The 25,741-nt window shown below is 46.2% G+C and overlaps 1 protein-coding gene across 1 annotated transcript in view; it reads right to left on the minus strand.

Annotated features, from left to right (window-relative positions):
• LOC138489501 (zinc finger protein 345-like) overlaps window positions 1-25,741 on the minus strand; it is a 131,020-nt gene that overhangs the window by 61,744 nt on the left and 43,535 nt on the right. Inside the window, exons 4-6 of the mRNA XM_069617243.1 lie at window positions 12,728-12,793; window positions 10,149-10,274; window positions 9,048-9,119 (exon numbers count right to left, since the gene is read on the minus strand). Coding sequence (XP_069473344.1) covers window positions 9,048-9,119; window positions 10,149-10,274; window positions 12,728-12,793 — 264 coding nt within the window. The remainder of the gene's footprint in view (window positions 1-9,047; window positions 9,120-10,148; window positions 10,275-12,727; window positions 12,794-25,741) is intronic.

Raw genomic sequence — 25,741 nt, forward strand, 5'->3', positions numbered from 1 at the left:
GAGATTGGTGCAGAATTGTATTACGTGCTTGCAACAGAATGTAGGGAAGAGAACCGTGACTCCAATAGGCAGTTTTGGCCCACCCTCTATGCCATTTGAGGTGATCCATTTTGATTTCATAGAAATGGAAAGGTGCCAGAACTACAAATATGTGTTAGTGGTGATTTGTGCATTCAGCAAGTGGGTGGAGGCATATCCTTTAAAAGATTGTACTGCAATATTGACGGCAAAAGTAATGTTGAAGGAGTATTTCTCCCGGTTTGGGCTGCCCCGTGTCCTGTGGTCAGACAACGGCCTGCATTTTGTGGGCGCAGTAGTATTACAGATCTGTGCAGGTCTGCAGATAGACAAACAATTCCACAGTTCCAGGCATCCCAGTTCCGCCGGACTTGTTGAGAGACATAACGGTATTTTGAAAGCAAAAATATGCGCTGGGAGCAAGTTGAGTTGGGTAGAAGCATTACCTCTAGCGCTATTATGCACGCGCACGTCTGTACAGGCTAAAACTGGGCTCTCTCCCTATGAAATTATCATGGGGAGACCAGCAAATGTATGGTGTGCACCACAGCCCAAAAGACTATGCGAGGTAGAGCATCCTGTGTTAAGTACATACTGTGGCCTTTAAATGCAGAAGTTGTGTTTGATTCATCAGCAGGTGCAGGAGGCGTTACCAGCACGATACACCGGACCGGGGCATGCATTGGAGCCAGGAGACTGGGTGCTGATCAAAAACTTTGAGCGGAAAACATCATTAGCACCCAGGTGGCGCAGCCCCTACCAAGTACTTTCGGCAACACAGACGGCCATTCGAGTGGACGGCTGCAAGGCCTGGATCCATGCGACACATGCCAAAAGATTCCCAGGACTGCTGGCAACTTCAGACGACCAGAGAAAGGAAACGGAAACTAAAGAAACTGTTGGCAATCGAATGCCACAGCATCAAACTGAGCAAGAAGTGAAACAGAAACCAGAGCCTGGAGAGACTGCCAAAAAGGGGGAAGGGCGAAAAGTGCCCCAACGCTGCCCAGCAGAAACATCATTGTTGAGGGACACAGAATCCGCATTGCAAACATCTGCAAACACGGAGCGTGAGCCCCTTTGGCACCCATCAGATCTTGTAACCGCACCAAAGTCAAAAATAGAATCTGCATCATTGCCGCAGCGCCCCTCGTCATCGGTCATTGCGCCGCAGGCTGACACTGAGCCGGATACTGGAAGTGCATCGGCACTGTTCACAGATAACACAATACCAGGAGTAAAACGATACGATCTTCGGCCTCGAAAGGCAAAGTGATCCACTGACTCTTGGTGCTTTTGCCTCTGGTTCCACTCACGGACGGAGAAGGAACCAGTGGTGTAGAGGAGAGAGGTGTGAGAATTGTGCAAATCGGACAATTCAAGACTCACAGCTCCTCGGTGCGTTTATGACAGAGTACATGTGTCCTAAGCCAGAGTGGGACAAGCTGGATTCACATAGTACTCGGTCACTGAAGAACTGTTCAGAAACTGTCTGAGCAGTGGGAAGAAAAGAATACTGCTAATATTGCTCAAACAAATTATAAAGGCTTCAAAGGGCTGGCAGACTGAACGATGACATATTTCCATTGAACTAATGGCATCAGAGCAAGTGTAACAACGAGAGATAGATATCCACGACAAATGTTTCCAGTAAGAAGAAGGACGATGAAGAGCAAATCGAAACCGGGTTCAGCCTCCTCCTGCACCGCTGCTGAGAAAACGATAGATAGAGACTGTAAAATCAGGGAAAAGGCATGGTAAAAAAATTGGTGTACTGACTTGGACACTGGTTCTGTGCTTTAGAAGTATGATAGTACCAATGACAATAGCCATTGTATTATGGTGGATGAAGTCAAAGCACCCATTAGTAACATTCTTACCAGAAATGAATGTGTCCACTACGGATAGCCCGGTTCATGTGATCACTGGTACATTTTCCCCAATGGAAGAGAGACAGAGAGGGGTATGGCAACAATACATTGTTGCTGATTATGAATATGACCCATGCAGTTTTGAAGAAAAGAGACTGCTGGGTCTGTGCACATTTACCACAGCATGGTGGGAAGGGGATAGAATGGTATGTGCAACCACTGCCATCAAGTTCTGCATGCAGAGCATCTTTGGGTGCAATGTTTTTCGGGAAATGGAACAGAAGCAGTACGGGTCGATTAGATAAAACGAATATGAACGAATTCGAGGAAATTGTCATGAGACCTGTGGGCTGCTCCATATTCCACAAAACACGTGTAATAATCCCAAAACCCACGCCAAAGATTGCACGAAAAATAAAACAATATAGGCAGGATAGATTGTCCCCACCAGAAAAAACATCAGTAATGACGTTCCGCATGAGAGAAGAATGGAACAAAGACGCTGTGCCCCCTTCCTATGCGGTGAATTACAGCCCAAGAACTGTCCCGTTATGTCTGAAGAAAAGAAAGGTACCTACTTAGTAGGCACGTTCTCTGGGTGCATGAATACAGTGGTCCTAAAATATGAAGTTGAACCACCAGTATACGTAGGGGACCCTGTTTATTTCATATATGGGGAAAGCGCATATCTATGCTGACCTAGAAACTGGGGAGGTACGTGTTACTTGGGTCTACTATTTCCGGGAGTGTTCCTCTTAGAAACTGCAGAAGTAGTCAGGCGATTAAAAGGTAGAGTCCGAAGGAGTAGCGAAGACGGGGTGATAGCATTAGATATAGCAAAATCTTTTATACCATTCTTGGCCCAGACAGAGAATTCCTATAACATAAGGAAATTGTCCAGAATACTAAAAAATACAATAGATTCTACAACAGATATTTTATACAACATGACGTTAGAAGAGAAAGGAATTAGGCTAATGGCACTACAAAACAGAATGGCACTTGACATAATATTAATTGATCGCGGGGGAGTTTGCAAACTCGTAAAAACTGCATGCTGTGTGTTTATAGATGACTACTCCCCTACAATATTCAGAGAAATCAGGAAACTACATGTCTTAAGTTCCACACTCGCCACTGAAGAAGGGGGTTGGGGGTTAGGATCTTGGTTCTGGGGACTATTGCGGTCCTGGGGATGGAAGCCGATTTCGATACTAGTGGTGGTGTTCGGGATATTCATAACATGTTGCTGTTGCATACAATGCCTACCAATAGTTTGCACGGAGCTAACTAAGGGATGTATGCACATAATGTCGAGAGGAAAACAAACGTATGGCCAAAATGACAAAGACACTGATGAAATGAAGACAGTAAAACAATTCATGGTTATAGACATTGATGATGAAAATGATGCTTATGATAGCATGCAAGGGTCAGACATAGATACACCAGACTTATCCTCATCATAGGAGGATGCAATGAATGAATAAGACGCTTGGCATACGGCCAAAAGGAGGGTTTGTCAATCTGGAAAAGTGAATACCCTTCATTTTGGATGATAGACCTATCTTGGTGGCCGAAGGCCAACCGTCTTATGCACAGAATTATAGAAATACAGATTGCTGTGCTTGACCAACGAGCGGTCATTTTAAATATAGCCAGAATCACCATTTTGCTTGTTAACCATTGCTCATTGCTTTTCTGTCTAAACTGCTTTGCAGCTTGCGATTCTTGCAAATTCTGCTTACTCTGCTCAACTGTTAACATTGTTGTCTGAATATGAAAGGACAAGGCCGCGAGACTGAGTAGTTCATTGAAACTCCTCGCCGTAGCCCAGAAAGGAATACCCGCGCTCCCTCTCCGCAGCCTTGAAGACAAGCCGCAGGGCATTTAATCATTTCACAGCTGCCAGCCAGTCATCGTACAATGGTAGAATAAAGCAGCTAAGGCTTGAATTATGCTCTTCTTACGGCCCCCCTTTTCCTGAGCCCTTTAGAGCGTGTCGGCTCTCAGGACACGAATAGCACCTCTTGGAATGTGATAGATTCACCTCATAGATAGCAAAGCTTGGAATGTGACTCTTCCCCCGTGTGCAGCTCGCTTCCAATAACAGTAGCATTGTGTTCTGTTCAACAACTAAAAGATGCCTCCGCACTTACTAAATTGGATATTGTTACTAGAATAGATATCAGAAGGTGTCATAATGGTTGCGAGTGTCCATCTTCACCGAAGTTCAGAGAAACGCAATAGGGGGGGGGGGGGGGGGGGGGGGTGTTAAACGTGTCACAGCTGATTGTATGATATGTATTGTGTGTATATATGTAACTGTTGTACGTAAATCACGCTCTTGCGTCCCTCGAGGACTAGAGATGCACGTCGCGGGGCGCGAGACCTGAGTTGGCCAACTGAGACTATTTTGCTTGCAATAAACCCTAGCATTGGGAATTTCAACCTCGTGTCTGGCGTACCCTTTCGTGTATGGTTATTGCCTTGTTTCCAGATCGCGAGGGACCCCTAAGGGCCCCTCGCAATACCATGGTGAGCAGAAATCATCATCTGAACTAATGAGATCCAACAAACCAGGAGCCCCCATACCATGGCGAGCAGAAATCGTTATGCAAGATTTGGAGCAGTACCCTTTGGGTGCACTACAACAACCCTGACCTCCTGGCAATAGGGACCCAACCTTTGGTATAAGTCTGTACTACACAGGTTGGGAGTGTGTTGAGAAGCCAGGCTTATCCCAAGAGGAGTCAATGTGCGCTTTAGGGGACTTACACAGTTTCACAGTGAAAAGTATTCAAATAAACTCTTACACACAAGTTTTTAAACAGTCAGTTAGAATAAGCCTTCTTTAGAAGGGGGCAATATAACAGTAACACTCAAATAAACTTCAAAAATACACACTTAATGTTTCTAAATCAGCAAATACCCTTCTGGGATGGCCCACAGACACTACCTACACTCTCAGGTGACTTCAATAGTGTTAGGGAGAATTCTCTCTTTAGGCTGAATTTCCTAACATAGTGAGACCCCCAGCAGCTTTGCTAGATTTCTGGAGTTTGTTTTTTCCTCTTGCCAAGAGTGAGACTCTTTTCCTCCCACTCTTGGACATGATTAATGGTATTCCTTTGACTGGTAATGTGTTTTATGGGCTATCGGGTCCTTTACTCCATAGGGTCTCATGTGTTTTTCCTATGTGTGTTACACAGCACCCTCCGTGCAGTAACACAGGGGTGTCATAGTGACACCACACCATAGACTCCATACCCTGGGACGGACTACTGTCTCCCAGGGCACGTAAAGTCACCATTGGCTTTACTAGTCCCAAATTATTAACAGAAACCAGTACAAACCATCATATTGTGGACGTACTGGTCAAGGCAATTCGATTTCCCCCGAGGTCTGTTAGTCGAGGGGGCACATCTCCGTCCCCCCTGATCGAGTTTTGGCTGGTGGCAGTTTTTATTTTGACCGCGAATATTTTCCTATGGGATTTTCCCCATTGTTCGAGGCTACCAACTTTCATTATTTAATTCTCATAGCCTCGGACATACCGCCGGTTTATTTAATTAATATTAATTCTCCGGTTGGTATTTTTTGCCAAGACTCGATTCTAAAATGGCGTTTGTGTTCTCTTCTGTGACTCCAACCCAAGTCGAGCCCTTTGTTCCACTTTTTTGGTGGGCTTCTCCACAGAAGCCTCCAAAAGTGGTGCCACTCTGTCTGGGTACCACAGCGGGTGTGGGAGGGGGTTTAGGCACCCTGGACCGAGTTACCTTGGTAACTCAGGTCGCACTCTGGTGTGATTGGCCCAAGTGGTGAGCCGGCCAGGATTTTCTGCATAAAAACAGGGCTTTGGGGACTGGAACTTCAGAAGTCACCACAGGACCGGAGAATCCGACGAGGGAGAAGCTGAGCCGACCTACCACGACACCACCGGTGGAGCCCTGCAGAACCGACCACCACTTCCCGACGACAGAGAAGATCTCCCGGCTGGAGAGGCTTCTTCCCCTGACTGGTGGGCACAACCAGTTTTCTTTTCTTTCTTCGCACCCCAGCCCGGTTTGTGGTCGAACTGCCCGTGCCAATCACCCCGGCAGCCGGATAGCCACTCACCACTGAACCGCGAATCACCGGACCGCTCCTTGTACCTGCGGCTGGTTTCTTCCCAGGCAGTGCAACGGACTCCTGTTTTCCTCCACGACGAGATCCTCTCTTGCCCCGGACAAAGCACCGATTTGCACCCGCTGCCAGGAACAACTGCCCCCGCTGGAGCGTTCTCACCACTTTAAGGTACCGTGTCCGCCAGGCCTCCCTTTCTAAAGATTGCTACAAGGCAATAATAACTCCTTAACCTTCTGGACTGGGCTGGCCGCCTTGACCCTCTAACTGGTCCCTTTCGGTGGTCCAACTCCTTTTTGAACCTTTACAAGACTTTTGTGCACTGCAACCGTGTGACCTTGGACACATTTCGTTTGGATCCTCTGAAAGTGGATCCGGCCTCTTGAACTCTAACTTCACGGTTTTACTTTGCCTTCCTTGTTGTGTTCTTGAAAAAGTGTTGGGATCTGTTCAATTTGTGCTCTGCTTTTTTCTCCCTTTTTAAAAAAAACTATTAGAGTGCCATCTACGTTAAGCGCTCACCGCTGTCTGAAAATAAGTGGGGCTTTACTTAAGACTTGCCTAATATTCTTTTAAGGGAGTGTATATCTTTTAGTGACCGTGTTTTTGAATTGCTTACTATTAGTGCCTGTGTGTTTTTCTAGATGTGGTTTTAAATAAATAATTATATCTCTTTTACACCAAGCCCTGGTCAGTGTTTACTTGTTCTATTGTGTGCTCTTGACCCATTGTGAATAGTCTGTATACTGCCTAACTCTTCTTGAGGGAAGTCCGACTGCTCAGCCACAGCTACCAAGTGAATCTGTGTGGTACAGACTGCTACCAAGTGGGTTTACTGCCAAACACCTGTAGTCCTAAATCTTTTGCAGTGGTCCCAGAGGGAACTGCACGGGTTTTTGCCTAACAAATAGTAAGGGTGCTGCGGATATTAATACATCACTGTTGCATTTAGATTCAGAAATATGTAGAAGGAAAAAGGTTACTATAACAGAACAAGAGATCACACAAATATTCTGAAGCAGGTAAGTACTTTTGGTAACCCCCCAATGCAAAGTTAGTTAACCCCTTCCTGGAAGGAGGATAAAACACAATCTCAGAGGGCAGAAGAGTCATTCAGGGAGCCAGGCTAGGCCACAGTCAATTGAGCAAAAGTCTAGGTGAGCTGAAGCACTTCTTGCAGGTAAGTAAGTCTTGCACAATGTTTTAGAAGTCTTCGTAGAAAAGAAGAATTCAAATCACGGCCACAAGCTGTTCAGACTTGTGAAGTAAAGAAGCTATCAGCAACTATAACAGGTCTCACTCACATAGAACAAGTGCAGTTACACAACAAGAGGTACGTTCTGTACAGTACCTTTAGGTTGGAGAAAAAGGGCAGCAGATGACTTCAGTTCCTGTGCAGCTCTGCAGATCCTGTTGTTCCTGGGCCTCAGTCGTGGGGACAAGAGGGAGGACGTCTGGGGACTCTTGCACTGCAATCGAACAGTCACCGACCGCAACCAGCAATCTTCAAAACAAGTGTCACATCGGTGTTTCAGCTTCTTGCATCTACCGCAAATAGCAACACTGTGGTTCCTCGCTGTCGAGATGGGTTTTTCTTGCATCGGGGGGGGGGGGGGGGGCAATCACACTGTTGAGGTGGCACAGGCTCGGTCAGTCCTGCTTCCTGGTAGTCCGGAGGATCTTCCTGGAGCTCTTGGCCAGCTTAAAAGCAATGCACATGATCTGGTGTTCCTCTCCCTGGCTATTCGGTTCCAGCAGCAACTGCAGTGGAATTTCAACTAGCTCCGAGAGGATGTCCAGGTGGCTTACTTTGGAGTTTATTGGTCCCACCAGCTCAAGGGGAGAAGTCATCCTTGCAGGGGCTTCTCTGTCGATGCAAATTTGGAGTTTCAGCACAGCAGCAGGGCTTCGCAGGGCAAACCAACAGTCCAGGAGTTGCAGCAGGAGTCCTCTTCAAATTCTTCTTCGGATTCCTTCGTCCAGTGGTCGACTCTGCCTTCCAAGCCAAAAAGCCTCACCTTTAATGCAGCTTTCTCCCATTCATTCCAGCCTAGCTGTCAGTCACCCAGCAGGGTGACTGTCCTTGCCAGACAGACAGCAGGCCAATCACCTAAGAGTGCATTGCTGTCTTCTAGGAGACAGAGCACAGGGAGTATTCGGCCCTCCCTCGCCAGACACCCTGGAGCGAGAGGCAGGCATCACTCGTGAATCCCGGCAAAAGACAAAATTAACAAAGGGATCAAACCTGGTTTGGCGCGCAGAGTAAATCTCAAGAAAGACCTTTCCACAAAGAAATGGCGAAAAAAGAAGGCCGAGCCATTTTGACAAAAATGGTACCCTTGGGTGGTTTACTGCAACTGCGAATGCAGCCCGCGGTAAATGCACACCACGGTAGTTAAAAGTAAACCACTGCCACCAGCCATTCAGTGAGGAAAGGGCAACATAAAAATGTTACATGAGAAGCTATACAAAGGGGATACTAGGTAACTCCTCCAGCACCCTATTGTAAGATAGTTTGTGCTGGGTCTCGAAAGTTACAAGTGTAAGTAAGGTCAATTTCAATTCAGTGCTCTTGGAAACAGTAGTTTATCGCAGAGAAGGTATTTAAACCTTGAGGGAAATCTGAAAGACTTCCCCGTGCCACTGCATGGAAGGTGCTGTGTGACAACGCAAAAAAGAGGTCTATGGAGTTTGTCAGTCTCCACAACCAAAAGAAACAAGAATTCAAAATCACCATTAAAATACATGAGAGAGTGGGATAAAAGGACATCACCCTCTCCAGGCAAGAAATGTAAGCCCTAGAGTCCAGCAAAAGAGCTGGGGTCTCTAAGGTAGAGAGGAATTGGCACATTTCTGAGAATTCTCCGTAACAGAAATTATCTGAACTAATCTGACATCCAACAAACCAGGAACCCCCGTACCATTTCGAGTAGAAATAGTGAACTAAGCAAGATCCGAAATGTCTTCATGGAGGACCAGATTCAATATTTTCAGTCCAAGTGACAGAAGTTCTCAGGAGCACATGACACTCACCCAGTTCTGGGTCCTGGCTCCTCCTTCCAATTTCATCTCCATGAGAAGAAATCATTGAATCTGGGGCATCATCTTTAAAAGAAAAAACAGACAACAACTTACAAAAAGTTTAATGTTTCACAAAATTAAGATTTAAGTATTAACAAATTGAAAATTTGATTTTAAACCAACATCCTTCCCAAGCGATGGGTCAGGTATTGTCATTTTAGCGATTTCAGAAACATTGTAAGAGTAAAAGGTGGCGAGTTTATGCTTTTATATTTCATAGTATTGGATTCATCAGGGGCAAGATTGGTGGTGCAATTAAATAAACAGCAGCTGTTACATCACTGCCATCTTTTAGTGTGAATGGAACTGGCGCCATGTTTACTGCACTGCAAAGCTCAGACTGACCTAGAAACGGAAAAGGTACATTCTTCACTTCAATGCCAACAATTGGCGCATTTACTTTGGGCCGAATTTGCACCGATAAATCTGCAATGGAACACCATGGACTCCAAAAATGGGGATTAAGACAGCCATGCTGCTACTCCCAATTCAGAGGGAAATCTGACGGGCCAAGTGGCAGGAACAGTAATCAAGTTTGGTGGCATTGCCACAAATGTACTGCCGGATTTATGCCAGACATATCTTATGAATTAAAAATTTGAATTTCCTATAATTAGCGGAGACATCTATTGCTATAGGGTTCAGCCCCTCGCAATATGTTCGTCTGGCTCCCGGTAGGCCGGCATTACTTTTTGTGTTAGCTTGCTTTGCAGTGCTGCACTGTGGTCCTTGGGAGGCGCCCTCACAGGCCCAGGCTTTGGTTCCGTATGAAAGCCGCCCTCGAACAAATCTATAAAACCATCACAGTTCTTTCTATGATCAAGCAGTAAAAGGACTGCAGCAAATAGAAGGCTACCGTCAAGACTTCTAGTTCATCTGTTAACAGCACAATTAAGGAAGTTTACATGATCGTCTTTTCATAAGGATTTAGAGAGTTTTGTATCATCCTGGGATTGCGGATCAGGTGTGATTTTCCTACTATGGAAAGTCTTGCTTTAGGAATTGGAGCAGAGGAAGGGGTGAGGGGGCTTGCAAGTAGCACACATACCATACCTTCCCTGTCCCCCAAGTGGAGACATTCACTCTTTATAGCCCCTCCTGTATCTGGAGACTGGACCAGGTGAAGGTTTTCCTCCCTCTTAACACTGAAAGAGTCTTCGGGATCAGTAAACGCGTCACCTGTGGTATAAAGGTAAAGTGCCATGATGTTCACCCTTTGTAAATTAATATACCCTCTGTGGTTTTCTGGTGATTTTAATCTTTCCGACTATCGCTCTCTTTATCCATCTCCTCCCTTTCATTCTTCTGCCCATTCCTCCCTCCATCCCACACTCACCACATTCCTCCCGCCACCCCACACTCACCACATTCCTCCTGCCACCCCACTCACCACATTCATCCCTCATTCCTTCTTACAGCCTATTGCTCTCCCATCTCCTTCAGTTTCCGGCCGCTTTACCTTTTTACAAAGATCTGTCCCAAGGTTCCCATCTAATAATCTAACACCAAGAAGTTGAGTTGTGCTATCGAAAGGCCTTTAAAAACGTTATGTGAATTACACTGAAAATATGTTTACTCACCTGCCACTCCTGTTCTCCAGCACTGGGATCTTTCACAGAGTCACATGCTGTTTGGATATTGCCCGTCATCAGGCTGGAAATCCTTGGTAACATTAAAAGCAGTTTACATTTTAAAACTGCTGTTACTTTAGTGCTCTTAGAGTGGATTTGGGGTCATGTTGCCCCTCAGCCAATAGACTGAGACCCTAAGCTCCTCCCACCGAGGCCATTTTCAGATGTAGCATATCGCAGGTGAAAGTAGCAATATGAACCAAGAAGAGCCATACGTGGGCATGGAGGGAGGCTCGTATGGGCACATATGAAAGATACCAATGCTGGAGAACAGGTGTTATAGGTTAGGAACTTATGCCTTCTCCAGCACTGGATCTAGCTTTATTTAGAACATTTGGTGATGTCATTTCATTATTCATTCATACACCTGCTGTCACACATTGGCTACGAGCTACATCAATGCCATTCTTTGTCCGGAGCTCTCCTTGCCTTCCACAACCCCACCTGCTCGTAAATATTGGCAAATGTCTGACCATATATCCTTAGGATTACACTAAGCAGGTAGTAGAGTCATATACACTTCTTCCAAGTCACTCGCCCAAATCATTTAATCAGTCCTCTACCATGGGCAGTCCCCTCACCCCCCTTTTTATGAGTATGCACTGCTTGACCAGCAACAACCACAAATTTAAGAACCCGAGTTTTGCCTCCAGCATCTTGCCGGTATCTCAAGTACACATACAGGTGACAGCTGGGGCTGAAGGTTAATCACCTTATGGGGGATACGGCCAACTTCTCCCCAGTATGGTGCTAGCTTGGGGCAAAGGAATAACATATGCAACAAATCTGCTTCTTTGCTATTGCACCTGCCCTCAGAATCTGCATTGAGCAAGAGAATCCTGGACAGGATAGTGGATTCTATTCAGCATTCAGAATTATTAGTTGAAATTTGGAATTGTAAGACATGTTCCTAGTTAAATTAAAAAAACTTTACAGTGAACCTCTAAACTCGATGCTCAAGTCCCCCCCCCCCCCCATTTCATCTTAACGTCTGCCCCCGCCCCCCTTAGCTGCATGTCCCAGAGACCTTGCCTATACAATATATATCACACCCAAGTGTATTGGGGGGTTCTGATGGAAGGTTTGGCCAGCATGTCCATAAGGCGGCCTCATGCGCTGACAATACATATCTGTAGGGGCGGGGCATATCCCAACTAAGCTTCGTACATCGTCCCATCTGGCAACCTTCCCAAGCACAAACATATTTCGAATCTCACAAATACCAGCTGCCCTGCCTATCGCTGCATCCATGGGTAGGTGGTAATCTAGGTATGCCCCATAGCGTTTATCATATGGGGAGCCAACACCCTGTAAACGTAGGAGCCTCTTAAAAGCCGCCCTTGTTGCCTCTACAGAGTGCAGTGGACCTTCCTACACATACTTCCCTCCTAACATGAGTCTCCAAAGGGACCTTACCAGCTGCACAACTTTCCAATCGCACGTGGCGAGGCCTCAGCACGGCAGTACCTGTAAACCGTGAATAGTCCCTGGGCAGCAAGATAATACAGCCTGGTAAGAAGAGCCCAAGAAAAGCAAGGATCCATGAGCTTCTGTAACATGGTAAGAAGAGCTCAGAGCTGTCCAACCCAAGATAAACTAGAATCCATGAACTTCTGTAACATGGTAAGAAGAGCGCAGAGCTGTCCAACCCAAGAAAAGAAAGGATCCATGAGCATCTGTAACATGGTAAGAAGAGCTAAGAGCTGTCCAACCCAAGACATAGCAACCCAGGGGCACCGACCCAGGCAGAGATAAGATAACTGACTGTACAACAGGGCACATACAAATGCTTCTGGTTTGTTGCAACAAACTCAGATGAGAGGATCACCTACCCAACCTAAGACATGCCCGAAAGAAGCACGCTAGGATGTTGAGACAAGCCTCTGCAAGGTGAACACTGTTTTCAAAGGGGACCAGATTTAACTTTCTGGGAGGGGTGGCTGGGGATCTGTCCACATTCTGTCTAATATCTATACATGACGAGGCACATTGGTAACTCACCAGAATCTGCGCTGCTTTCTTGGACTTCCTCACCAAGATGGTCAATGAGAGCCAAAGCTGGGTCTTCTGTTTTCCTCAAAGAAAAGGAAGTATTGAAGAAGACAAATGATAGATAATGATGTGTGGGTTTCCGAAAGAAGATTGCAAGTTTGAAACAATAGCAAAAAAACATTTCACACCAAAAAGATCCCTTCAACAGTGCAAGCCCGGTGTGAAAACATGCTCATCTCAGATTTTAAATGCACTGTAATTCTGCTTGTTAGTGTTACACATTGTATTTTGAGCAGGAGACCAGAGACCTTCAGATCAAACACAAATCCACAGACTATAATGGCCATCACAAAACAGCACAAGGTGCACCCGCTTTTTACCCCCCCCCTCCCTCCCCAAACACAATCTCTCTGCATTTTCATGGTCCCAGGCGCCAATTAGTGGGATGGAGAGGGATAGCAAAAGACTTTTTGCAGTGCAGTTGGTAGCTTCAGTTACAAAATTCTTGTCACTGTGCGATGGTTTGATCCTAGAGTGTATGGGGTTGGTGTTCATTTGGTGACTTGGTTGTTATGGGGTGGTTTTGTTGGTCGGTGGCATAGTGTGTTGGGTTGAGTGGGATTCATGAGGGGGTGTGGCGTTTGCTGTGCGATTTCAGGTATGTGCTGTGCTAGAGGTGTGTGTTGCATTTGGTGGCTGTGCGATGTGTTTGTACTAAAGTGAAACATTTTGGAGGGTTATTGTGAGGAAGGTCGGTCCGTTCTTTGTAGGTTACTCGCCACAACAACAAAAAAAGTATATGGCCCAGTCAGATTGATTCTGCATAGTTTGGTGAGGTTTCGTGCAGGCTATGGGGGTTCCAAAATGTGTATTTTTTCCTCATAGACGCAATAGAAAAATAATGTTGCTCATGCCTACAGGCAAAACCGCTGGACAGATTTCACCAAATTTGGGACAGTAGCGGTGGCTTAGGGTCAAAAGCGTGCTTTTGTAAATTTGGTGTAATTCTGGTCAGTAGTTTTTTTTTTTTTTTAAACGGCCAAAAAGTAGGTAAAAAGAAATTAGTGATATCTGAGTTTGGTCCGCAGACTCACTTCACTGCTCGGCGGGCCTCTGATTGGTCCAGAGGACGGCGTGATGTCTGGACATCCGACGTGCCCGCTGATTGGATGGTGAAAAGTATGAAGTGCCTCATTTTTTGGAAACGCCTGCCATGTTGGATTCGCAGACCGCACCCATTTTCCTCAAACGATTGAGGTAAAAACACAACATTTCACTTGTCAAACTAATGAAACAATCTCTGGGGAAGCGAGGGGGTGATGAGGATGGGATATGGCCATAAAAACCTGAAAAAACTGTCGGTTTTCAACCTTCGAAGTTCGGACAGTTCGGGACATCCCTGTAATGTTCGCGAACATCTTAGATGTTCGGGGGCATCATATATATTTTTGCATTACAGGGTTGGTGAAAAGCAGTTTTTGGATGTGTATGACTGGCACCACTCGGATGAAACTTTGTGATATTATTCTATACGTGACCCTGAGTGGTGCCGTGTTTTGCCAAGAGGCAACACAATTAGAGGGAGGGTCCCAAAATATCTGCACAAACATTTGCAAAAATATCAAGTCCCAGATTTGAATATTTTTGCAGTTTGCTGGGATTTTGTGACAAGGGACAAAATTAGACAGGGGAGGGGGTTCAACATTTTTAGATGGGTTATAACTTGTGTGCACATTCGTAAACCAACAAAGATTTTAGAAAGATTAGACCAAAACTTGTATTTTTCTGCAAAGTCTGAATGGATTTCATCATCTGGGAGCAGAGTTACATGACTATTTTATTTACATACATGATGACACTACAAAAGATCAAACATGAGTGGATTTGCAGGAAAGTTGTTCATTGGCAAGGACTAGAAAGCATGGTTTTGCAAATGTGTCTGTTAGGTACAAAAAAATAGTGATATACCTTTGGTGACTGAGGTATAGCCGGTGGCCATGGGCAGTGACCAGATTATCCAAGTCATGGCTACTGGCCCTGACCATGGAGGGAGTGGCAATGGGGTTACAGTGGGCATGGCCACCAGGGACCGTCTATGTGGTGATGTTTTTCAAAATTGCGATAGGTTTGAATGGGGAGGAAGAAAATAAAAATCCCCAAAAAATAAAACAATTAAATGAAAAGAATTTTGCCCGTGTCAAAAATTATGTCAGTGGCTACAGCTCAAAGTGGTGCACAGGATTGCACGGACAGATCGCTGTGACCATCACTGCATACACTCCAAGACAATGCTAATCAGCAGATAATTCCCAGGCACGCAGAACCTGGTGGTCACCAGGCCACCCTTTGAAATCATTACCCATCGTTATTTGCGACCATAGTGGGACAAGGTATTGGATGCTGGACTCATTTCCACAGCCTTGCAGCAATGACTGGCCCACAATCCACATGCCTTGAGAAAGACACTAGAGAGTCGAATTACGTGTTGGCTGAGTCCCAACAATAGATATAGCATGAAGAATGGTTTTGAAGACGCTTCATTAAGTGCCGAGGTGAACAGGGCTCACTCTCCTATTCGAAACATCACACTTTAAGAGGAAAGGGCACCTTCACTGAAGAATCCCATCACCAGCAGCAGGGCAATGCGTTTAAAGTACTGGATGCAGTTCAGTGATCTACCCATTCTAGAATGTAGTTTGCCCTATGCTTCTGTGAACTGAGTTGTTGTATGCATACTCAGCTATCCAGAGTATATTTTTCCAAGAATCCTCGGACTGTTGCAACATACACCTGAGATACTGCTGTAAAGTTTGGTTCATTCAGTTTGCCCATCAGTTTGAGGGTGATGGCTTGTGGAGAACCGAGATCGATTTTGGCAATCGTACAACACTTTTTCCAAAAGGCAGAAACAAATGGAGTTCCGCAATCAGATACTAATCTTGATGGAAATCCATGCAATCGAACAATTTGCTCTACGAACACAGAAGCAAGGGTTGACGCAGTTTGGAGTCCCTTCAGAGGGATAAAATGGGCCTTTTGGAGAATAAATCCACAACAACTAATATGGTGTTGTATCCATTGCAGGGTGGAAGATCCGGGATGATGTCCATCGACAGGGTATGCCAAGGTGCTGGTGGTACTGTTGAGGAGGTCCCAGATATGGCCTGCACCCCTGCCCTCCATTGCAAGTTGTCAGTACAGTACTCGCCGAGGTATGTGACGTATGAGGAGCAAATGAACCAAAAGAGAGCCGTACTGGGACTCTGCCCCGTGCACATAAGAAGATCCGTGCCGGTTGAAGCAGCCATAACAAGACAACCCGGGGCAGCTCGGTACCCTATCAGACATCCGTACCAGCCGCTGATACGAAATGAGGAATACCTACACACTGTCCACAAAGAGACCCCAAAAGCCATAATGGAAGGCCAGTGGAAATGAGACGAGGACCAGAGCAGCACCAAGAACGAATTGAATTGGCTACTGAAGGCAAGTATGCCAGTACTAACAACTGCGAGGATAATTGTAATAGACACTGGGGGGAGACATTGATAAAACATAAGGGAATGGTGCCACGAGACAAGATGGAAGCAAACCCCCAGTCAAATGTGTGTAAATAGGCTTGAAACGCTAGATGCTAAGAAATCGATACTGCCTGCAATGCTTAGTAGAAGATAAAGCGGCAAGCGCCAACAATATATCTACCTCAAGAAGACACATTATACAAGAGCAACTCCATTTTGTAAAAGCAGAACCATACCCAGGCGGCCAAAGGCCTGACAGGCCAGGTTTCGAAACTCAGCCAAAGGCAAGAGAAGGAGCTGAATCGAAACTCAGCAAGGAGGCTCATGCCGGGGAAATCGAGGTCAACCAGAGAAGGGAGGTGAGCATGAGCTCACGAGACTCCCAACTACAGAGCATACCAGCCCACCTGTGAAGGTCAAGATAAGAAGCCCATGCAGGTGGCTAGACCAACACAGAATTAAATGCACAAAAGGCTAGACACTGAAGCAGATTCACGGTGAACCAACACGTGACCAGCCAGGCGCGAAGATGTACCACCGCCTGATGTCATCCAGAACCCGAGGATGCCATAACTTTTCCTGATAAGAGACTACAGATCCGAGGTCATACCCAGCCAACTAATTGCCGCATAGCTCTAAAACACTGATGGAAAGGAGGATGGGTGAATCTTGGGACACTAGGCACCTGGGTGTCTATTCTGCATGCTGCTAATTAAAGTGGAGATTTACGTTTAGGGGTGTAACTCGCCCAATTACAATGGAGCATGTAATCTAGGGCCCTATAGACACTGTAAGCAATAGGCCATCATACTTGTAGTGACGTCAATCACGTGTGTTGTAGAGGGATGGGCGTAGACGCCCACCCGATAAGAGTTATCCAATCCACATGCTTTATTTCTATATACAGATATATCGCCTATACTTAAGTTACCTTTCCTAACCAATTATCTTGCATGATGATTTTTTATAGAATTAGACGTCAATGATGACGAATTTTGCCCATAAAAGAGGCTGTTAGACTGATGTTCGGGGAAGTCGGGGCGAGGCAGGGGATCATGATGCTGTTGATTTCCATTTGCTGATGTATGTATCATTAAACGGAATTCCCTTTGCCAACTTATTGAGTCCTGGTTATTGAGTCTTGCTGGAGTATGTGAATCCTGCACTCTGTCCTCACATGGTGCAGCTATCTTGTATTACAAGTTCTCGAGGGTGAGTACTGACCAATGGGCCCGTCAGTAATTTCCTCTCCTCCTGAACAGTACTGTTAGGGGATGTAGTAAGCCAGCGGGGTTCTGGTTCTGAGACTTGTGTTGTGCACAGACACCGCAGGTTTCAATAAATTGGGCAATGTCTTTTCGCCAGGTTGGCCACCAGTAGTTTTGTTTTACCTTAGCCTGAGTGTTGGCTATTCCTGGGTGTCCGTCCACTAATGAATCGTGGTAATTTGTGATGATTTGCTTTTGCAGTTCTTGGTCTTGGACATATAATCGTCCTTGGAAATACGGTAGATTGTCTTCGATGGTGTACTGGTCACCTTTTAACAGCCATTCCTGTTGTGTTGATTGATCCATCGGGGATTGCAAACTGGTTCTTTGGCCATCCACACAAGTGGTGGCAGCTATTCTGGTTTTAATCCTTTCCTCAGGAATTATGGCCACGGGTCGGATGCTGTAAAAGCCTCTTTTTCTTCACTCATGCGTGATAGAGCGTCTGCTTTCCCATTGCGTACTCCAGGGCTATAAGTGACAATAAATCATATTCCGCGAAAAAGTGAGCCCAACGAAGTTGACACGAGGATTGTGCTGTGGCGGTTTTCAAGTATTGCAAGTTACAGTGATCTGTGATGAGTGACTATGTCTCGCCCCAAGAAGGTAATGTCTCCAGGCCTTGAATGCTGCTTTAATCGCCAGTAATTCCTTATCTGTGATTGCGTGGTTCAACTCAGGGGCTGAAAATTTGAGGGGCCAGAATGCAACAGAGTGTAGCTGTCCTGTTCGAGGGTCTCCTGACAATACTGCTCCCATGGCTATTTTTGAAGCATCTGTCTCAACTATGTAAGGTAAGTCTGGTCGTGGGTGTCGAAGCACTGGTGCTGTAGTGAATGCTAGTTTCAACTTCTGGAAGGCTTCTTCAGCTCCTGTCGACCAATGGAACTTTTGATTTTTCTTTAACAAGGAGGTCATTGGACGTACAATTTGTGAAAACCCAGGTATAAACCGACAGTAAAAGTTGGCGAATCCGAGCACGCTTTGCACTCCTTTGGTGGATGTTGGTGAGGGCCACTGGAGGATTGCATCCACCTTTCGTGTATTCATATGTAAGATTTGTGGTGTGAGCATGAAACTGAGAAACTCGACCTCGGTTACATGGAAAAAACATTTTTCCAACTTGGCATACAATCCTGGGTACGCCATTGACCCTAAAAAAATGGAGTCCCAAATATTCAGCCTTCAACATAGACCAGAATATTATTTCTGTCGCCAAGGAGGTAAAAACCCTGGGTTTCTACTCTCTCCTTCAACAAACAGGTTAAGGCCATGGCCTTGGCTACGGCATACACATGCAAACTGATTAGAGCAGGCAAAGCCTCCCGGACACACTCGAGCTGCATTATCCTTGCCAGAGCTCTCATTTTATCAAATCTCGACTATTGTAATGCTCTGTATATAGAGGCCAACAAACAAACCATTAAGAAAATCCAATTCCTACAGAACAATGCTCTGAGTGTAGCATTAGGAATTGCAAAGAGAACATATCTCTGAGACAAGAAGAGCTAACAACTGGCTTTCTACCCATGATAAAATTAAACTAAAAGTTGCCTCCCTCACCCATAAATGCCTGAACAATGCAGCACCCTGTTACCTGTCTGATAGATTCATTATGAAGCCTGCAACAAGAACAACTAGACTCTCTAATACGAACTATGTCCTGGTCCCTAGATTCAAGCTATCCAGAGTCGGAGGTAGCAGCTTCCAGGTTAAGGCCGCCCAATTGTAGAACTTGTTACCATCCCCACTAAGAGTAGATCAAACCTACCATAATTTCCGTCGAAGCATAATAAACTGGCTAAAAGACGCTGACCTCTAGGCCTGCCCAACATTCACTAGACTAACTGGCTCACCGGTAATTAGCTAACCACTAGTCACTGCACTGATTGTGTCCTGCACTTTATACTACCCTTGTATGAACCAGGACTGGTCTTGGTCTGTAATGAGCAAGTTGTGTATGTATATATCCATTTATGAATATACTGTGCCTGTGTGTAACCAATTGCCATTATGTATGTGTATTTCCTATGTTGTACCTAAGCTGTGAGTAATCTTATGCAATGCGCCCCGATACCTACGGGTCTGGAGCGCAATTCAAGTAATAAAAACAATTGGTGTTGTCGAAGCTTCTCTAAGACTGCCAGACATGGCCTACATGTTCTTCCATGGAATTTGAGTAGATAAGAATGTCGTCAATGTAAACAAGAGCACAAACGTCCAGTAGGTCACGGAGTACATCATTCATAAAGAATTGGAACGCCGCAGGGGCATTGCATAGCCCGAAGGGCATGACCTGGCATGACCCTGTATTCAAAGAGACCGTACTTGGTGCGGAAAGCCGATTTCCACGCATCTCCCTCTTTTACTCTTACAAGATGGTATGCGCCTCTTAAATCCAGTTGTGTGTAGATTTGAGCATGTTTCACTTGGTCCAGGAGCTCTGGCATGAGTGGTAAAAGATACCGATATTTTACTGTGATCTGATGATGGCTCTATAGTCGATTCAAGTTCTTAAGTCCTCCTCCTTTTTAGGCACAAAGAAGAAGGGCGAGGAGGCAGGTGACTTGGAAGGGCGAATGAAACCGTTTGCCAGGTACTGATTCAGGTAAGTTCTAAGATGCTAATTTTCCTGTTCTGTTAGAGCCTAAATTTGGCTGCAAGGGATCTGGGTCCCGGGTACAAGATCTATTCGACAATCATAGGGTCTGTGCGGGGGCAGAACGCTGGCTTGCTCTTTTTTGAAGACATCCTGGTAATCTTGGTATTCAAGCGGTAAGGAGCTGACGAGGCCCAACACGATTCCTTTCTTTGGTTTCAGATATCTTTTTTTGTAACATGTGTGGGAACAATCATGAGGAAATGTCAGCACTCGTTTCCGCCAGTCGATCCTAGGATTGTGGTCTCCAGCCATAGCATTCCCAATATCATCTGGAACTGAGGAGCACCGATGAGATCGAAATTAATGTCCTCTTGATGCCCGTCCTGACACAGAAGCTTGACTTTCTCAGTGTATTGTGTCACCGGGCCAGATGATAGCTGAGATGTTTTCCGATTTCTGCTTCTGTCGGAGAGGAAGGCCTATTCGGAGAGCCAAACCTTGGTCAATGTAGTTACCCACAGCTCCACAATCAATATATGCCTCCAAGGCATGTATTTTTTGATGGTTGCTTCTGATGCACCAAAAGCACTGGAAGGACTAGATGTTAGGTCTGTACGGATTCCTTTTTCATGCTCGACAAGCATACCCCTACACTTGCTGGACATTGGCGTTTCCAGAGTTCTGTTCTTCATCCGTTTCATCTGTTGCCCCAACCGTTTTCTTGGGTGGTTTTACCGGGCAGTCACGGAGGAAGTGACCTGCTTGTCCACAATATAAGCAAAGCTGTTGTGGTCTTCTTCCCCCCCCCCCCCCTTTCTGCTTTGGTAAGGGGACTTTGTAATCCGCCAATTTGCATTGGATTAGACTGTTCATGTGGTTTAGTCAGATTCTCACAAGGTCATACGTAAACTGACCATCCCTCTGATCTAGCTCGATCCATTTTCCGATTCTGCACCTATGATCGAGTTGCACCGTTAGGTCTGCGTAGTCCGCACACTTCTCAGGGGGATTCACCACTTGCGCCAACACATCCTTAAGCTCTCCACGTAACCCTTGGTAAAAGCGTGTAGGCCCCTTCTCTTCTGGCCAGTTGGTCTGGGCTATGAGACGATTGAAGTTTGCAATATAGGTTAATAGATCTGGACTCCCTTGTCTGAGTAACAACTAGTTGTCCAGAGCTTGTCCTTGAGTATGACGGGCAAACAATTTCTCCATCTCATGTTGGAAATTCCCAAAGTTCCGGAGTAAAGGGTCATCTTGATTTACCAACGGTATAGAGCAGTCCACCGCACTACCTCCTAAATACGAGAGTACAAACGCCACTTTGGCTTGGTCATTAGGAAAGGCTCCTGGTCTGCACAAGAAATGAAGGCGACATTGGTTCATAAATCCAGCAAACTTGTTTGGGTCGCTGATGAAGTATTCGGGAGGGGCTAGAGGCACTACTCCTGGAAGAACCACCTGAACCGGTGTTGATTTTTGTGGTGTGAAAGAATGAGAAGAATTGGTCACTCCAGGCAGTGGAACCTGTCCTGCTTGTGCTTGTAGCATTTGTCAACTCGTCAGTTCTTTCTAGAGTTACAATAGGAGCCCTCCGTGATGCATTGGTTTCCTGTCTTGAAACATGTACTTCAGCACATAATTCCCCTAGTAAGAGGGCTAACTGATCTGTTTCTGAAGTTTCCATAACACCCAGGAAGAGAGAGTATTAGAAGCTTTGCGTTCTGTTACGCTCACCATGTCTCTGTGGAGGCGTTGGGGCACAGTTGCAGCCCTCCCTGAACTTGAATCGCCCCCTTCAGGCCTCTCCCTCAGTAGAAAAGCTGAGCAGTGGTACGTGGTGATACTGGGATAAGAGTGTGTGAGTGAGTGCGCCAATCTAATTGTTGTACCTCTCGAACCCTTCACTCCCAAAGTACGGTTTCTGTGAGCATACGCCGGCCCATAAAGCTCACCTGTGAATTATGAAAGATAAGCTCTCCATCCTGCTACTTCTGGCAGGGGTGCATCGAATGGGATCTAGTTCCTTCACTGATCCCTGATAAGGATTAGTCCAGTCCAGCTGCGACTATGCTTCACCTTCTGTTTGTTAAGTCTTTCTTGAGCTCTTTTGATGCGGTCCGTTCTGTTTAATGTCTTTATATGTTGCTCCTGTTTATGCCCGCAATAATGTCGATCTTCTGTTTTCTTCCCTTAGATGGAAATGCGGCCTCAATGCAGCTGCGAGACGCGGCCGGATGGAAGATGGATGCTACCGCAGTGTTCGATAGCAGGTAAGTGATGGTTTAAGGAAAAGCGTGAAGTAGGCCGAGGGGCAACCTTAAACTGACTTTTTCGATGTCTAACCTTGTCTTCTGTTTTTCCTTGCAGGCGCTGCTGTCGACAATGGAGCGTGTCATGCTGCGATGCCAAGACGAAGATTTCGGCATTCCGGAAAGTGTAAAGATGAATACTTGGTTTGCCGGAGAGATGTACAGGTAAGAACAGCTTCCCCCAGTTGGTATGCTGGCAGGAAGCAGGATGTCCAGGAAGCAGGATCTTCAAAGGTAAGTCTGACCTCAGGCGACGGTGAGCGTCCAGGGGAGACGGTTTCGGTCGAATGATGGGTTTCTGGAGTCTTCTCGATGGGCTGGAAAGAGGACTCCCTCCTGTCAGGCAGGGATACCCTCACCTTAGGTGCCTTGCCCTGCGAAACCGCCCCAGCGGCCTTCGCGAGGGACACCGCTACTACTTCGATGGAAGTGTGGGTCGTTGCCTGATGCACCTGGGCCTTTGTAGTCTTATTTATATAGCACTTTACATTAAACAACAAGAATACATTAGAATAAAATGGAAGCTTAATTGTAAAACAGGAAATGAACCATCAAAAACAGTACAAAGAACAATTTGCATAGGAATGTATGAGAGAAGTTAAACAGTAAGAGAGAAGCAAGGTTAACAGGATGGGGAGTGCAGAAGATGAGCTTTTAAAGGAGGAACGGAAGGAGGAGTAAGAGATGGAGCGGATAGAGAGAGGTAGAGTGTTCCAGTGTAGAGGGGCAAGGAGCTGAAAGTAACGGAAATGAGAACGGGCACAAGGGGATGGGGAACAGTGAGTAGGAAGAGATCTGCAGATCTGAGGGGGCGAGAGGGAGCGTAGATCAAGGAGAGAGGAAAGGTAGGGGGGGCAAGATCATAAAGAGATTTAAAGACAAGACAGAGGAAGTTGTATTTAAGTTGAGAATGAGGGAAGCCAGCCTAGGTAAGAAAGCGAAGAGGAAATGGAATCATGAGGAGAGAGAAGACAAAGGGTACAAAAGCAGAGTAAAATAGGGATTTGAGGGGAGCCAGGTGAGAGGCAGGGAGGCCAGAGAGGAGAGTGGAGCAATAGAAAAGACGAGAGAAAATGAGGGAAGAGATTAAGAGTTTAGTGGCATGAAAGGAGAGGGAGGAACAGATTTTACGAACATTGAAGGTGGAAGCGACAGGCATCCGCGGCCTTCACCTCAGGGGGAGGGTCGTGACCCTGCTCCCCCTTGGCCTTACCCATTGGTCCCGCTTGGGTCTTCTCCAAAAGCTTGCCCGGATGGCCAGACTTCCTCCTCTTTGAAGAACCGGAGCGTTGGCTCGCGGTCGAAGGTGCTGGAGACGCTGAACTCGCCCTGGCCGCCGAGGAGCCCGTCGCAACGGCGCTCCTGGAGACAGTGGACTTGCAGTGCTCAGCCTTATTTTGGGCCCCCTCAGAGGACTGCTACGCTTTCTTCTTCTGGGCAGGGGATGCATGCTGCCGGGACACACCCAAACCAGGGGCCTTGGCCTGCAGCCACTCGTTGAGGCACTTATGTCGGTCGGCCCGCGTGCGCAGCACCATCTCCTGACAAGCCACACAGTCGTCCTCCACATGGGTCTGGTCCGAATGCAGGCAGTAGAGGCACAGGGAATGTCCATTTTCCAAAAAGCCGTTCCGTAGGGTGCAGCCGGGGCAAACCTTGAAGCGAGGCGCCGAGTGCTGCTTCTCCTCTGCCATTCCATGTGGTGTAGGCCTCGGCCATTCCATGTGGTGTAGGCCTCGAAGAAGCTTCTGGAATCCTCCAAAAAGAGAAAAATATCCACCCTTTAGCGGCGCTAGAGATGCCGAAAACGGATCCCCGTTAATCGGTGGAGCTTGAGGCTCGATTGACCGAAAAAAATTGAGTAAACACCATTCAAAAAAAAAAAAAAAAAAAAAAAAAAAAAAAAAACGCAGTAAAAGCTTGAGCTATTGGACTACTCCCAACACTTGAACTTGCAGTAAAAATCTGAAGATGGCTGCCAGAGGAGGGGCTTAGGTAGAGGGCAGTCATTGGATGGGGGCAGTATGACCCAGAGACCAGTGATTGGTTGTTAGGAGAAAGACAGTTCAGAGTGAAACTGAAACTGATTCTCTTTACTGAGGATTCCCAGCCTGACGACAGGGAATTTTCATGAGCATGTGAATCCATGCCAGACCGCATGCTGGAGAATTCATCACTACCCTGCGCAGAGTACTAATGGCAGAAAGGATTAGCAAGGATGAATATCAGGCAGGATTAGGAGCCCATCACTACCCGGTGCAGAGTAGTAATTAGGTCAAAGGATTAGCAAGGATGAACATTCCCCACAAACAAGGTAACACCCCCCAAACAACCCCTCACATCACCCTACATGCATCCACCATGCCACAGACAGCAGCACCTTCTATCCATTCAACCCAGGCACATGTCGCCTGTCCCTCTACGCTGCCCTACAAAGCACAGGCACAGGGGATCAGAGGGTAAAGGAGGTGTGGAGAGGACAGGAGGTCCAGTGCAAATGTTGCCAACTTTGGGACCCAAAGATCCAAGTTACAAACCAGACAAACATGTACCGTTAGGGAAATCACACTCTCAATGCAGGTGTGCTTATCTGCTAAACCCCGGCATGCTTACAGATAACAAGTGTAATATGCACGATTAAACCATTGAGATAGAGGGATCTGGTTTACTGCTTAACCTGCAGACTTGGAACCACAAGTTAAGGATTCCATTGATTGGTTGCTTGATTTCTTCGGCCCCATCTGGGAATGTAATCACTCCGTAGCAGCAACCTCCTGCCTTCCCAACTGGACCACAATTGTGTTCCCTTTGGCGTATCACATTAGCTCCCAGTACTTCGTTTCCTTATGTGCAAGCAGGAGAATTGTTAGAAGTGAACTAAAGACCAGTATAGTGCACAACATTAAGCAAAGGATTTCAGAGTATAGGTCAATGGGCCTATGCAATGTAGCAGTGAAGTTGCTGACCTTGGATTCAATAGATTCAAAAGGTTCGGGGGTCTAAGTCAATCAGTGAATGCAGCATAAAGCATAAGATTACACCAAAAACAACAGTGTGGAGAGTTGTGGTCTAGTGGCCAGTTCAGAAGGTCCGAGTAGAATCCTGGAGATTTCCTTGATACTTGGAACCACACCAGACAACTTTGAAGCAACGCAATATAACCACTGAACTTGTTAGTCAGTACGCTTGTAGCTCAAGTACCAAGGCATAGGCATTAAATCACTGCTCAATGAATTGCATCCAGTAAATACAAGGGTTGAGGATCCATTTCATGGCTTCCCACTTGTCCCGAACTGTGTGATCCTCTAATATCTTTCCCC

Source organism: Ambystoma mexicanum, chromosome 9 (genome assembly GCF_040938575.1).
Source record: "Ambystoma mexicanum isolate Mex_15411 chromosome 9, UKY_AmexF1_1, whole genome shotgun sequence".
Lineage (NCBI taxonomy): Eukaryota > Metazoa > Chordata > Amphibia > Caudata > Ambystomatidae > Ambystoma > Ambystoma mexicanum.